A 12,697-nucleotide genomic window follows, 5' to 3' on the forward strand; every position below is an offset into this window, starting at 1 on the left:
ACTAACAGATAAGGAAGGGCTCTCTGAACTTATAAACCTGTGTAAATAACTGAATGCTATTTTCTCTGATAGGTATGTAAGTCTTTTAAAGAAATATTATTCTACTTGCAGTAAATCGGCACTCAGCGGCAACACCACAAAATGCGAGTGACAAAGATGGCAGAGACCAACCCAGCAAAGAGAAAATTTCTCCTTCAGCCAGTCAGCCATCGTGGATGGAACTTGCCAAGAAAAAGGCAAAAGCTTGGAGCGACATGCCACAGATAATCAAATAAACTCCCGCACGGAACTTCTCTAAGTGATACCTGGAACCCTCATAGCTGCTAGTTTTTGGGGCATGCATTAAATTGTCCATAATGTTGATTGACAATGAGTTAGGATCCTGTGTCGAAATGTAGGTCAACTTAATGTTCTGTTGTTTTTATTTGGAAAACAAGAAATAGAACTTTCCTCACACTGCTACACCTAGCTCCGGATTCTGATGAAGGGGTGAGCAGGGGGTTGTGATCAGACAAATAAGTGCAATACAGATTCCAGACTGCATGTAATGGCTTCTTGTCATGTCCCAAATCTACGTGGTTGGGACAATGTAGAAACTCAAGTATCAATTTTCTTATGTCTTCTAGTAGGTAACCACAGTTAAAGTGTTGTTCTTATTACTAACTTGCTCCATTTGTTTAGGATGCAGGGCGTGCTGTACGGCAGTATGTGTAAGAGGGGAGAGAGAGAATGTTGGCTCATTCTGTCATAAACACTGTTCACGTATATTTACATTCAAACGATCCACAAGTGTTTTTGCTGAGACCGCTTTGCAGCATTGAGGAAGAAGCATGTTTTGGATCGGGTGTAAAAAGTTCTGTCTGGATGCTTCTTAAGTATTGGTAAATCTCTGTAATGATTTGCCATTCTGCATTATAATTCCACTCTCCTTAAAACAAAACTATATAGAACGACGCACTAAAATTGTGGGATGCACGCACACACGTTAGTTAAAATTTTGTCAGAGGTGTTTAGTGGTGGATGGAGCTTGTGCTTGGGTCTGCTTCACATTTTGGGTTTAATGTCAACATTAGTTGTAATGGTTTATGCTTCAAGCAAATCAGTGCATATGTATATCCTATATATGTATTTATCTAATATATGTCATCCTGCAGGGTTTCGCAAGGCTGGGTTCTGCATTGGGGGTGAAAGAATCACTTAAATAGATCCGCAAATGAGCTGATTCTCTTTATCATCTCTTGAGTTTTGCTGCAGCTATTGGTCTTCCCAGCTGCGTTCCTTAATATCAGAACTGAAGCGGGATATTCCGGGTGTGCAGATTGGTGGGACTGTCAGTGGCTGGGGATGTTGCGAGATGAGAAAAACGCAAGACTCATCCTGCTAATCACACAGTACAACGTTAACAGAATAATCAACGACCACAACGGATCCAGACATAAAAATGAGGGAAACCCCCAGTGGTGGGAAACTTTGGGAGCCATAGTCAAAAGTTCTTCCCAAGTATGTTACACTTAGCAAGTCTCATGTTGTTATTTTATTCGTTGAAAAGGATGTGGACTGCGCTGGCTAGGCCGGCATTTATTGCCCATTTCTAATTGCCCCTGAGAAGCTACGCAATGAAGCTGACTGGGTATAGACAGCTAGCTGTCTGTGAAATAGTTTGCACCATTATTAACTATTAGCAGATGCCTGGCATCCTCTTTTGTAAGGCCATAGTTGAACTGGTACAGTGTTACTCTCTAGCTGTACTTATGTGCAGATATATTAATAACTGAACACACCTACAGGAGCATTTGTGGTCATTTGCACAGGAAAAGGTGTAAAATATTTTTCGAAAATCTTGTATCATAGTAAACTAATTATATTGTCCATGCTTGCATTTAAATACTTGTAACAATGCAAATTGCACTATATGTTTTAACCTTCTAATATGACTTCATCATATTCATAAGCAGTGACAACTCTAGTGTGTAAATATGTACCTGCCAAAATATTTTCCTAAATTGCCAGAAGTTAACTCTCACTGTGATACAGTTACGTTTGGTACAAAGAGTTAAATGGTTTTGGAACAAATCATAGACAGCATGCACTTTCAAAAAGTGCTACGTATCTTTAAGTAATAAATTCAGATCTGACATATTATCATCTGTTAGTGACTTCGCTCCACTGCTAAAAATGCAACTCTTAATAGTCGACTTGATGTTAGGCAGTGGAAGTTCTTGGTTTTTATCAATCACAAATTATGGGTTCAGCAATTTCCTTTCCTTACTCAACATTTCCATGGATTTACATTTCTTTACGTTTATATTTATGCCTGTTAGTACGCATGTATGTATGTGTGGACCCGTGTATATATTTAGAGCACTGTGTACGGCATCTAATTCTGTTGTCATGCCAGGTAACGCGTATTCATGCGGAATGAGTGTTCGAATTACTTTAGTCAGCTATGTGTGCGTGAATTGCTATCGAAGAAGTCTGAATGCTCGTAGTGCACTCCAGAGACAATGTTTCTTTACTGTTTTGCCATTCTGAAGTAAAAAAGTATGCATCTTCCACAGTGAATATTAGCAAGGAGGTCACAGTATGAAAAATAGAAGCTTTCTTTACCCCCTTTATATGAGAGAGGAGTCAATGTTAGGAATTTCTATAGCATTTTTATATTACATAGGAATTGGTAAAGACTGTATGGTCTTTCTGACTCAACCTAAAGTCTAAAACCTACTGGTCCATGCCTGTCCACTGTTTCACGTTGGGGGGGACGCTACCTTTCCACTTTTCTTACTCAAGGGCTGATGAACAAATTTTGGGAAGATAAAGTTTGGCACTGCATTAAAAGTGAATTTCAAAAATAAAACTGAGGAATGAAAAGAACAACTTGCTGAGCAACAGAACAAGAAGATGGGTTTTAGAGTGTAATAGGGTGAGAGTGTGTGTTCCCAGCTCGCTCCCACACTCAGGGTGCTCTCTGTGAGTGTGGGTGAGAGTGCATGATGGTGCGTGTGTGTGGGTGGGGGTGAATGAGAGCCCTGAGCTGGGAATGAGCCAGACTGATGGACACACACAATCCACTTATACTCACTCTCTCTCTCACTCCCCCTTACAACCTCTCATTCCTCCTCTCCCCTCCTCATTCTCCCAGATCCTTCATCTCCCCTCCTCAATCTCCCTCATCCCTCCTCTCCCTCATCCCTCCTTTCCCGCCTCACACTCTCTCATCCCTCCTCACTCTCCCTTATCCCTCCTTTCCCGCCTCACACTCTCTCATCCCTCCTCACTCTCCCTTATCCCTCCTCACATCTCCTATTTCTCCTCACACTCTCTCATCCCTCCACATTCTCCCTCATTCCTCCTCACACTCTCCCATTTCCCTCCCCACATTCTCTCATTCTTCCTCTCCTTGCTCACACTCTCATTCCTCCTCTTCCCTCCTCTCTCACTCTCATTCCCCTCACGCCCCCTCATTATCAAGACACTCTGCTCTCATACTCTGTCGCCTGAACTCCCTCATTCTCTCACACAGTCTCCAGTCACTCACTCAGATGCCAGTGGTCCCCCTCTTTCCCCCCCCCCCCCCGGACCACCGCTGCCCAGTACCTGTGCCCTCTGCACCGATGGCCCTGCGCCTTGGCTCCCAGACCTCTGCTCCCTGAGGCCTGATGTTCCAGATCTGGAACTCTCCACGCTGGTTTGGCCACACCACCAATCACAAACTGCTTCTCTCCCACATTTGATGGTGATAGGCTCTCTAATTAGCCTATCCGCAGCAAACATGGGAAAGGACCAGCCTGCGATTGGAGGACCAGCTCTGGGCAAAGTCCTAACCGGGGTTACATCGACATTCTGAAAATTGGCCCTGGGGGCCACATAGAGGGGTTTTGAAGGCCACATCAGGCCTCTTATTGAACAAACTGTACTATACATTCTCTTTGCCTATGCTCACCTGTCATCCAAATGGGGGCTCAATGGTGGAATCACATAATAAGTCATGGCCTCGGGTTCAGATTGTCATGGAATGGAGGATTTTATTCCCCAGTATTGTCACTGGCAATGCCACAGGGCAGTGCCAAGCTGAAGCCAGGTGCATCTCCCTGGGCAGGTAAACAAAAATAATCAATAGTGGATTTATTCGCAGGCTAGTCTCCCACACCTCACAGGGACAAGTTCTGAGTCACCAATGTGGCGATGCCGGTGTTGGACTGGAGTGGGCACAGTAGGTAGTCTCACAACACCAGATTAAAGTCCAACAGGTTTATTTGGAATCACGAGCTTTTGGAGCACTGCTCCTTTGTCAGGTGAGTGGAGAGGTAGGTTTCATAAACAAGGCATATTTAGACAAAGATACAATTGTAAGATAATGGTTGGAATGCAAGTCTTTTCAGGTAATCAAATATTTACAGGACTCTGTTACAAGTCTGTACCTGTAAAGACTTGATTATCTAAAAAGGCTAACATCCCAACCATTATCTTGCAATTGCCTATATATGCCATGTTTGTGAAATCTATCTCACCTGATGAAGGAGCTATGCTCTGAAAGCTCGTGATTCCAAATAAACCTGTTGGACTTTAAGCTGGTGTTATGAGACTTCTTACAGAATCATATTGGCAAAGAGGCCCCGATTGTGGGCCATCCAGCTAAAGCCAGGCTGCGTTTGACACAGGATCCAGAGAGGCCAGTGAAGATAAACTGGGAGAATAATCAGGAGAGATTTCCCATTTAAAAAAAATTATATAGCTTCAAAGTAAGTGTATGCAATATTGGAGCACAAACACATGGTGAGTGGTTTAGTGGAAAATTGTGTGTGGTGAGCTGATGATTTTTGAATCAACTGAAGCCCTTCCAGCCATCCCAGACATTTTCACCTTTAATAACTCCATATGATGTTTCTCTGCCACTCATTGAATGGACATCTCATCCTGGTTAAAACAAGCAGGTTTATACCTCAGTTACGACAACAGGTGGGGAAATATTGTATGAACATATTAAGGATCTGAGCACTAATATTACAAAGAGCAGTTTCCAAGTCTATTAAGCCCCCACATTGAGAATGTAACTCTGAATTTGCGCTGGTCCTCATAGATTGCACCCTTAGTTTATAAATGCCTGCATGTAGGTACTACTTATGCACTGAATTTTATTGTGCATTCAATAAGGGGTAGTAAATCCATTCAGGAATTCAGTGGCATCCCATAGCATTGGTTCAGAAATCCTGGAACGACCAATCTGTTAGATGCCACAGGATTTGTAAATAGGTGACCTGCAAGAGGTGCCTGATTTGTGTATTTGGTGTTTTTACCTGCACACAAAACTCTTCCAATTAGATATCAGCAAAGTTGGTACTGCTTAAAGGTCTCCAATCTGTCAAGCCTGAGCCTAATTCCACTGTGCGATGCATCAGACTGTTAAACAGCCTTACCTTTATGTTGCTACATTTATACTACCTCTCCCTACTTTTATATTGTTAGAACTTCCTACTTGTTAATTCATGATGGAAATTAAAGGATTATTTTTTACTAATCTAAAGATGGCACTTTTTTTGTACTGAATGCAGTGATTTACACACAATCCATTTTGTAAAGATGAGCTTAAGTGTGTTTGTGTGGGATGGTAATGCTAAAATTCAGTGTTGTCACTGGGTGTCCTTAAACCTAACGGTGACCATCTGAACTTTCTTGGAACTGGGTTTAGGTATCAGATTTCAGTGAAGACTGAGGTTGGAAGTTAATTATTTCATTTTTTTGGAATGTTATTAGTGTCTTCCGCCATGAAGATTGAGGCAAAGTATTTGTTTAACTCCTCTGGCATTTCTTGGTTCCCCGTTATTATAAGAACTAGGAGCAGGAGTAGACCATCTGGCCCCTCGAGTTTACTCCACCATTCAATAAGATCATGGCTGATCTCTTTGTGGACTCAGCTCCACTTACCTGCCCGCTCATCATAACCCTTAATTCCATTACTGTTCAAAAATTGATCTATGCTTGCCTTAAAAGCATTCAATGAGGTAACCTCAACTGCTTCACTGGGCAGGGAATTCCACAGATTCACAACCCTTTGTGTGAAGAAGTTCCTCCTTAACTCAGTCCTAAATCTGCTCCCCCTTATTTTGAGGCCATGCCCCCTAGTTGTAGTTTCACCTGCCCAGTTTTTCCCAGTATTTCCCCTGTCTCATTCTCTAAGGGTCCAAGTTCAGTTAGACCTCTCTCTTACTTTTCCTACACTTAAAAAGGGTCTTGTTGACCATCTTTATATAACTTGCTAGTTTATTCTCATAATGCAGCTTCTTTTTTTGGTCACCTTTTGTTGGTTTTTAAAATGTTCCCAATCATTTGGCTAACCACTCATCTTTACCACATTGTATGTCTTTTCTTTCAATTTAACTTTCTTGGTTAACCATGCTTGATTCATCCGCTTCCGAGATTCTTCTTCGTCACTGAAGAAGTTGGCACAGTGGTTAGCACTGCTGCCTCACAGGGACCCGGGCTCAAATCCGGGCTCAGGATGAAGTTTGCACATTCTCCCCATGTCTGCTTGGGTTTCCTCCAAGTGCTCCAGTTTCCTCCCACACACCAAAGACATGCGGGTTAGGTTGATTGGCCGTGCTAAATCGACCCTAATGTCAAGGGGAACCAGCAGGGTAAATTTGTGGGGTCATGGGGATAGGGTCTGGGTGGGATTGTGGTCGTTACATGCTTGATGGGTCGAATGGCCTCCTCCTGCATTGCAGGGATTCTATGAAATCTTTGTTGTGAACCATGAACAATTTCCAAAAACGTTTGCCATTGCGATCAACCGTCTTTCCCACTAAACTCCTTTCCCAGATCACTCCAGCCAATTCTGCTCCCTTTCCTTTATAATTACCCTGATTTAAGTGCAGCACATTTGTTTCTGATCCAAGTTTCTCACTCTCGCTCCGTCAGATAATGAAATGAAATATCTCATGAGGAGATCAAAGGCAATTTGCATTCATACAGCACTCTAAACAAAACACTCGAGAGCACTTCATGGGGCTGGATGTAATGGGGCACAGTAGCCCCCGGCCACCCCGGTTACAATATCACCCTCCAAGCAGCTGCCCCACAATCAGTAAATGGCTGACTGGCCGTCAGTTGAGCTGAGGCAGAACTTAGACTCCTCAGAAATAGGAAGTTCCCACCTCAGGGAGCTTCTGACCAGTTGGAGCCTCAGACAACTGACACTGGACACTGCCTGATGGGTGAGTCTGAGTTCTTGCTCGGAGCAAGCTGTTGTTTAATATTGTCCTTTTGTTTCATTTGGCAGTCCTCTGAGTGAGGGTTTTATGGATTGAGGTCCCTACCCCTGTTGAAAACAGGCTGATACTCTGGGGTAGTGCATCATCAGAGGTGAGGCCCCTCAGGTTGTCTGTCACACCAGCTTCTGATGAAAGGTCAAAGATCTGAAGCATTTACTCGCTCTTCTCTCTCCACGAGCATCGAGTATTTCCGGTATTTTCTCCTCCTACATCAAACCAAGATCCTGGCTCACTGCTTGTTGGAATGTTATAGATCCCTCGGCTGAAGGAAAATTGAGGAAGTCTCCCAGACAGGTCAGGATTCCCTGACCTCTCCCGCCCCACCACCGCTGCCAGCAAAGAAAGAGAATTTGGCGCTCAGCCAAAACTTCATTCACTGCAGCGGGTCTGGAAAATCCAAGCCGCAGGTGAGGCTGGAGAATCCCAGCTATCTGCCTCAACCAATCACACCAAAAAGAAGGTTGCCCATCGCCATGCTCTCTAAAGCATAGGATGCTGACGTGAAGTTACATCTCACATGCCCACATGGCACCTGCACTGCACATAGAAGTCATTCATGTCTGGATTTAACTTCCAGCAGGCTTGGAGGCAGAGAAGGGATTGTTCAATCCAGTGGGTCCCCAGGAACTCATTGAAGGGCCTCGCTAGACTTCAACCCTCTTCAGGCTCCCTCCCCATTTTGACTCTGGCCACCCACTCTCCTTGCCTGGATCTTTTAACAGAGGGTGGAAGTGTTGCTTGCAAGTGGCCGAGATTCACAAGAAAGGCACATTATAAAACCCGGGGAAATTTTAAATCTATCTCCAGAGGCAGAACCTTACCCCCTCCTGAAATCATTGGCTGGCTGCTGGGCAGAAGTGAAAAGTGAGGCTGCAGTAGGCTGTCGCCAGGGCTCTGGCGGAAGGCCCCAAGCAGTCAGATCACTGGGGAGAAGGGGAGGCCCAAGATACCCTCAACCGGAGGAGCACCTTCTCCTTCCTGGTGCAAGCCAACAGAAAATACTTCAGTGTTTTACAGGTTTGCCTTGGCCGGAAAGCCTTCAGTGTTTTCTTTCAGTTAAAACAACAGGGCTGATACCCTCAGAACCCAAGCTGGATACTTAAGGGGGACACCATTGTAGAAGTCTGGTTCATGGGCAGAATTCTCCCATCCTTCCCATGGTGGGTTTGGTGGGAGGGAAATGGAGGTTCTTGAGAAAGCCAAAAAGTCAGAACGCACCCCCCCGCCCCCACAATTGTAAAATAACATTGCAGTTCTCCCAAAAGCGGGTTAATGGTGGGTCAAACTTCCTGCTGGCTGGTGGCATGAGACTCAATTTGCATTCATTTGCACCTCATTAATATTCATTTAAACAACTGAACAAAGAAGGACAAAAATCAAAAAAAAGTACAGCACGGCAATAGGCCCTTCAGCACTCCAAGCCTGTACCGATCATGAGGTCCGAACTGAATTCAGTCCACATCTCTCTATTCCCTCCCTATATACCCATTCAGATGCCTCTTAAACGTTGTTAATGTGCCTGCGTCCACCACTTTCTTTGGCAGCACATTCCAGGCACTCACCACTCTCTGCATGAAAAACTACCCCTGCACATCTCCCTTAAGCTTTGCCCCTCTCACTTTGAACATGTGCCCCCTCATAATTGGCACACTGCTGTCTTGCCAGGCCTTTTGATATTGCGTTATTCCAATGGGTAATCACATAGGCCTAAAACCCGAATATGAAAGATTGGCGCGCAGAAAGTGGTCCTCAGTTCATAACAGATTGGGAGGTGAGGGCATCAAAGCCCTCCTGCCGCAGTGCTGCACTGCTCCTGAGGTGCTGTTCACCACTCTGCCAACACAGACCGGTTCGTGCCATGTGAAGGATGGCTGTGAAAGGTTAGGGGATGGGCCAGGGGTCACAAGGGCAGACAGGGGGGCAAGGAGGCTGATGAAGAAGGCAAACAATGGAAGGTAGAGGGAAGACTGAAAGGAAGGATACTGGACCCCAAAAAGGCTGCATGAAAAACTCAAAGGGAGACCACATCGATTACCCTGAAAGACTCCAGATATGGTGGGTAGATGTTCAAGTGTGGCATTAGCACCTCGCAGACGATGGGGTCAGGGTGAACACTGAGTAGAGAATTCCAGGGATTCACAATCTTTTGAGTGAAATAACTTTTCCTTATCTCAGTCCTGCATCGCCGACCCCTTATCATGGGACTGTGCTTTTTTAGATTTACCCAAACAAAATGAATGGCATGGTGGCACAGTGGTTAGCACTGTGGTCTCACAGTGCCTGAGACCCGGCTTCAATTCCAACCTTAAGTGACTGTGTGGAGTTTGCAGGTCCTTCCTGTGTCTGCGTGGGTTTCCTTCAGATGCTCCAGTTTCCTCCCACACTGCAAAGATGTGCAGGTTAGTTAGCATGGATTGGCCATGCTAAATTGTCCCTTAGTGTCCAAAGATTTGTAGGTTAGGTGGATTAGTGGTAAATGTGTGGGGTTACAGGGATAGGATGGGATATGGGCCTTGGTAAGATGCTCTGTCAGAGAGTCGGTGCAGACTCAATGGGCCAAATGGCCTCCTTCTACACTTTAGAGATTCTATGACCCTATGACAATGGAAATAATCTCACAGTGTCTACCCTAACCAAAACTCCTCAGAACTTTGTAGGTTTCAATGACATCTTCCTATCTCCATAGAAGATAAACCCAATTTACTCAGCCTCTCCTCATAAGACAATCCTGTCTCTCAGGGACCAATTGCGTGAACCTTCATTGTACCGCCTCCAATGCAAATATATTATTTCTCCAATGTAGAGACGAAAACAGTAATCTAGGTGTAATCTCATCTAAACCCTTGTGGGACTGTAGTAAGACTGCTTTATTCTTGTACACCAATTCCCTTGCAATAAAGGTCAAAATTTTTATCAGTTAACGACTGAGCACTTGGATTTCTCTTTAAATGCTACCAGTCCCTAACAGGATTGTAACATAAGATTAATTGAAGATAATGTTATAACCAGTGACATTAGTGCATTTCTAATGATTTTAATGGCGAATTGTTCCATTTGATACAAAAAACGCCTCTACTTTCTCAGAAGACAAAGGAAATTTGCCATGTCAGTTACGACTCTCACAACCTTTTACAGATGCACCATAGAAAGCATTTTTTCTGTTTGTACCACAGTTTGGTATGGCTCCTGCTCTGCCTGAGGCCACAAGAAACGCTATAAGGTCATGAATGTAGCCCAATCCATCACGCAAACCAGCCTCCCATCCATGGACTCTGTCTACACTTCCCGCTGCCTCGGCAAAGCAGCCAGCATAATTAAGGACCCCACGCACCCCAGACATTCTCTCTTCCACCTTCTTCTGTCAGGAAAAAGATACAAAAGCCTGAAGTCACGCACTTAAGCAATTCAAGAACAGTTTCTTCCCTGCTACCATCAGAATTTTGAATGGACCTGCTTTGCATTAAGCTGATCTTTCTCTACACCCCAGCTATGACTGTAACACTCCAAAGATGTGCAGGTGAGTTGGATTGGCCGTTCTCTGCATTCTCTCCTTTCCTTCTCTATGAACAGTATGCTTTGTCTGTAGAGTGCGCAAGGAACAATATTTTTCACTGTATGCTAATCGAATCATTGAATCATAGAAACCCTACGGTGCAGAAGGAGGCCATTCAGCCCATCAAGTCTGCACTGACCACAATCCCACCCAGGTTCTATCCCCATGCTTTTACCCTAGCTCATCTTCCTGACAGTAAGGGTCAATTTAGCAAGACTAATCCACCTAACCCTAACACCTAATCTTTGGACTGTGGGAGGAAACCAGAGCACCTGGAGGAAAGCCATGCAACATGGGGAGAAGGCGTAGACCCCACGTAGACAATGACCCAGGAATTGAACCCGGGTCCCTGGCGCTGTGAGGCAGCAGTGCTGATCACTGCGCCACTGTGCTGCCCAGTTTAAAGTTTATTTATTAGTGTCACAAGTAGGCTGACATTAACCCTGCAATGAAATTACTGTGAAAATCCCCTAGTTGCCACACTCCGGCGCCTATTCGGGTACACTGAGGAAGAATTGCAGCATGGCCAATGCACCTAATCAGCACATCTTTTGGAGTGTGGGAGGAAACTGGAGCACCTGGAGGAAACCCATGCAGACACAGGAAGAATGTGCACACTCCACACAGACAGTGACCCAAACCAGGGATTGAACCCGGGTTCCTGGCGCTGTGAGGCAGCAGTGCTAACCACTGTGCTACCATGCCAACACGTGACAATAAAAAATCAAATCAAATCAAACAAAAGCAATATGAGAAAATGACTTTTTCACCCAGCAAGTAGTTAAGGGCTGGAATTTTACCGCTTTGCCCGCCTCAGAGTCGGGGGGGGTGAGGCTTGCAGAACAGCATTCTCCGTTGGCCTCAGGCAGAATCTTATGAGCCTTGGGCGGATGAGGCAGTAAAATTCCAGCTAAGGTCCAGAATGCATTGCCCAGGAGTGTGATGGAGGCAGCTTCAATCAAATTATTCTAAAGGCCCAATTGGACTGAAAAGGAAGAAGGTACAGGGCTGGAGAGGAAAGGCGGGAGAATGGCACTGAGACAATTGTTCACCCAGACACAAAGGGCACAGAGCAGGAGCCACACTGAGCTCCGATACAACCAGGAAAAATGCTTTCTATGGTGCATCTGTAAAAGTTGGTGACAGTCGTAGCTGACATGCCAAATTTCCTTCATCTTCTGAGAAAGTAGAGGCGTTTGTTACATCAGACAGAACAGTTCGCCATTAAAATCATTAGGAATGCACTAGTGTCACTGGTTATAACATTATCTTCAATTAATCTTCTGTTACGATCCCGTTAGGGACTGTTAGCATTTGAAGAGAAATCCAAGTGCTCAGTCATTAACTGATAATGGTGCAGACACAAAGGGCAAACTGGTCTCCGACTGTCCTGTAGCAATGCTGTAATTCTGTGAACAGTGCCCATCACCTTGGTGTTCGAAAGTTTAAATCCCCTCAATAAATTAGATAGTTTGTGCCCAGCCTCAAATGACCACGAGAATTGCTCTATTTTCATTAATGCGCTTCAGGCAAAAGAAGCCCACGATCAGGACTGTAGTTAGTTCCATTTTCTAGTTTGTCGGAGTACATTAACGATGAAAAATTGGGTGCACTGGTTCTTTTGTTTGCCTGCAGTCACTTTGTGACTTTTGGCCCTGCTCCAAGTATCTGCAGTTAAGTCCTAAATCAAAAGAGATAAGTCTTTTGTTGTCTTGAAGCTTTATCTATGCACAGACATTTTGCCATCTCAAATCCCCGTGCAGTCTGGCTCCTGTGCCTCTTGGAATAGAAATTTAGAAAAACAGCAATGCTAGAATTTCTCCCAAATATGTAACTAAATCTCTGCTGCACTGGCCCTGTTAATCTTCAGTGCCAA

General features: G+C 44.6%; 1 protein-coding gene across 6 annotated transcripts in view; it reads left to right on the top strand.

Moving 5' to 3' along the window:
• The window catches only part of LOC145349163 (CRACD-like protein), a 141,712-nt gene extending 138,475 nt beyond the window's left edge, over window positions 1-3,237 (top strand). For all 6 annotated transcript variants that reach the window (XM_080197566.1, XM_080197564.1, XM_080197565.1 and 3 more), the window contains one exon: window positions 112-3,237. In XM_080197566.1, coding sequence (XP_080053692.1) covers window positions 112-275 — 164 coding nt within the window. In that variant the 3' untranslated portion in view covers window positions 276-3,237. The remainder of the gene's footprint in view (window positions 1-111) is intronic.
• The last annotated feature ends 9,460 nt before the right edge of the window (window positions 3,238-12,697 follow it).

Source organism: Carcharhinus amblyrhynchos, chromosome 10 (genome assembly GCF_965287045.1).
Source record: "Carcharhinus amblyrhynchos chromosome 10, sCarAmb.v2.hapA, whole genome shotgun sequence".
Lineage (NCBI taxonomy): Eukaryota > Metazoa > Chordata > Chondrichthyes > Carcharhiniformes > Carcharhinidae > Carcharhinus > Carcharhinus amblyrhynchos.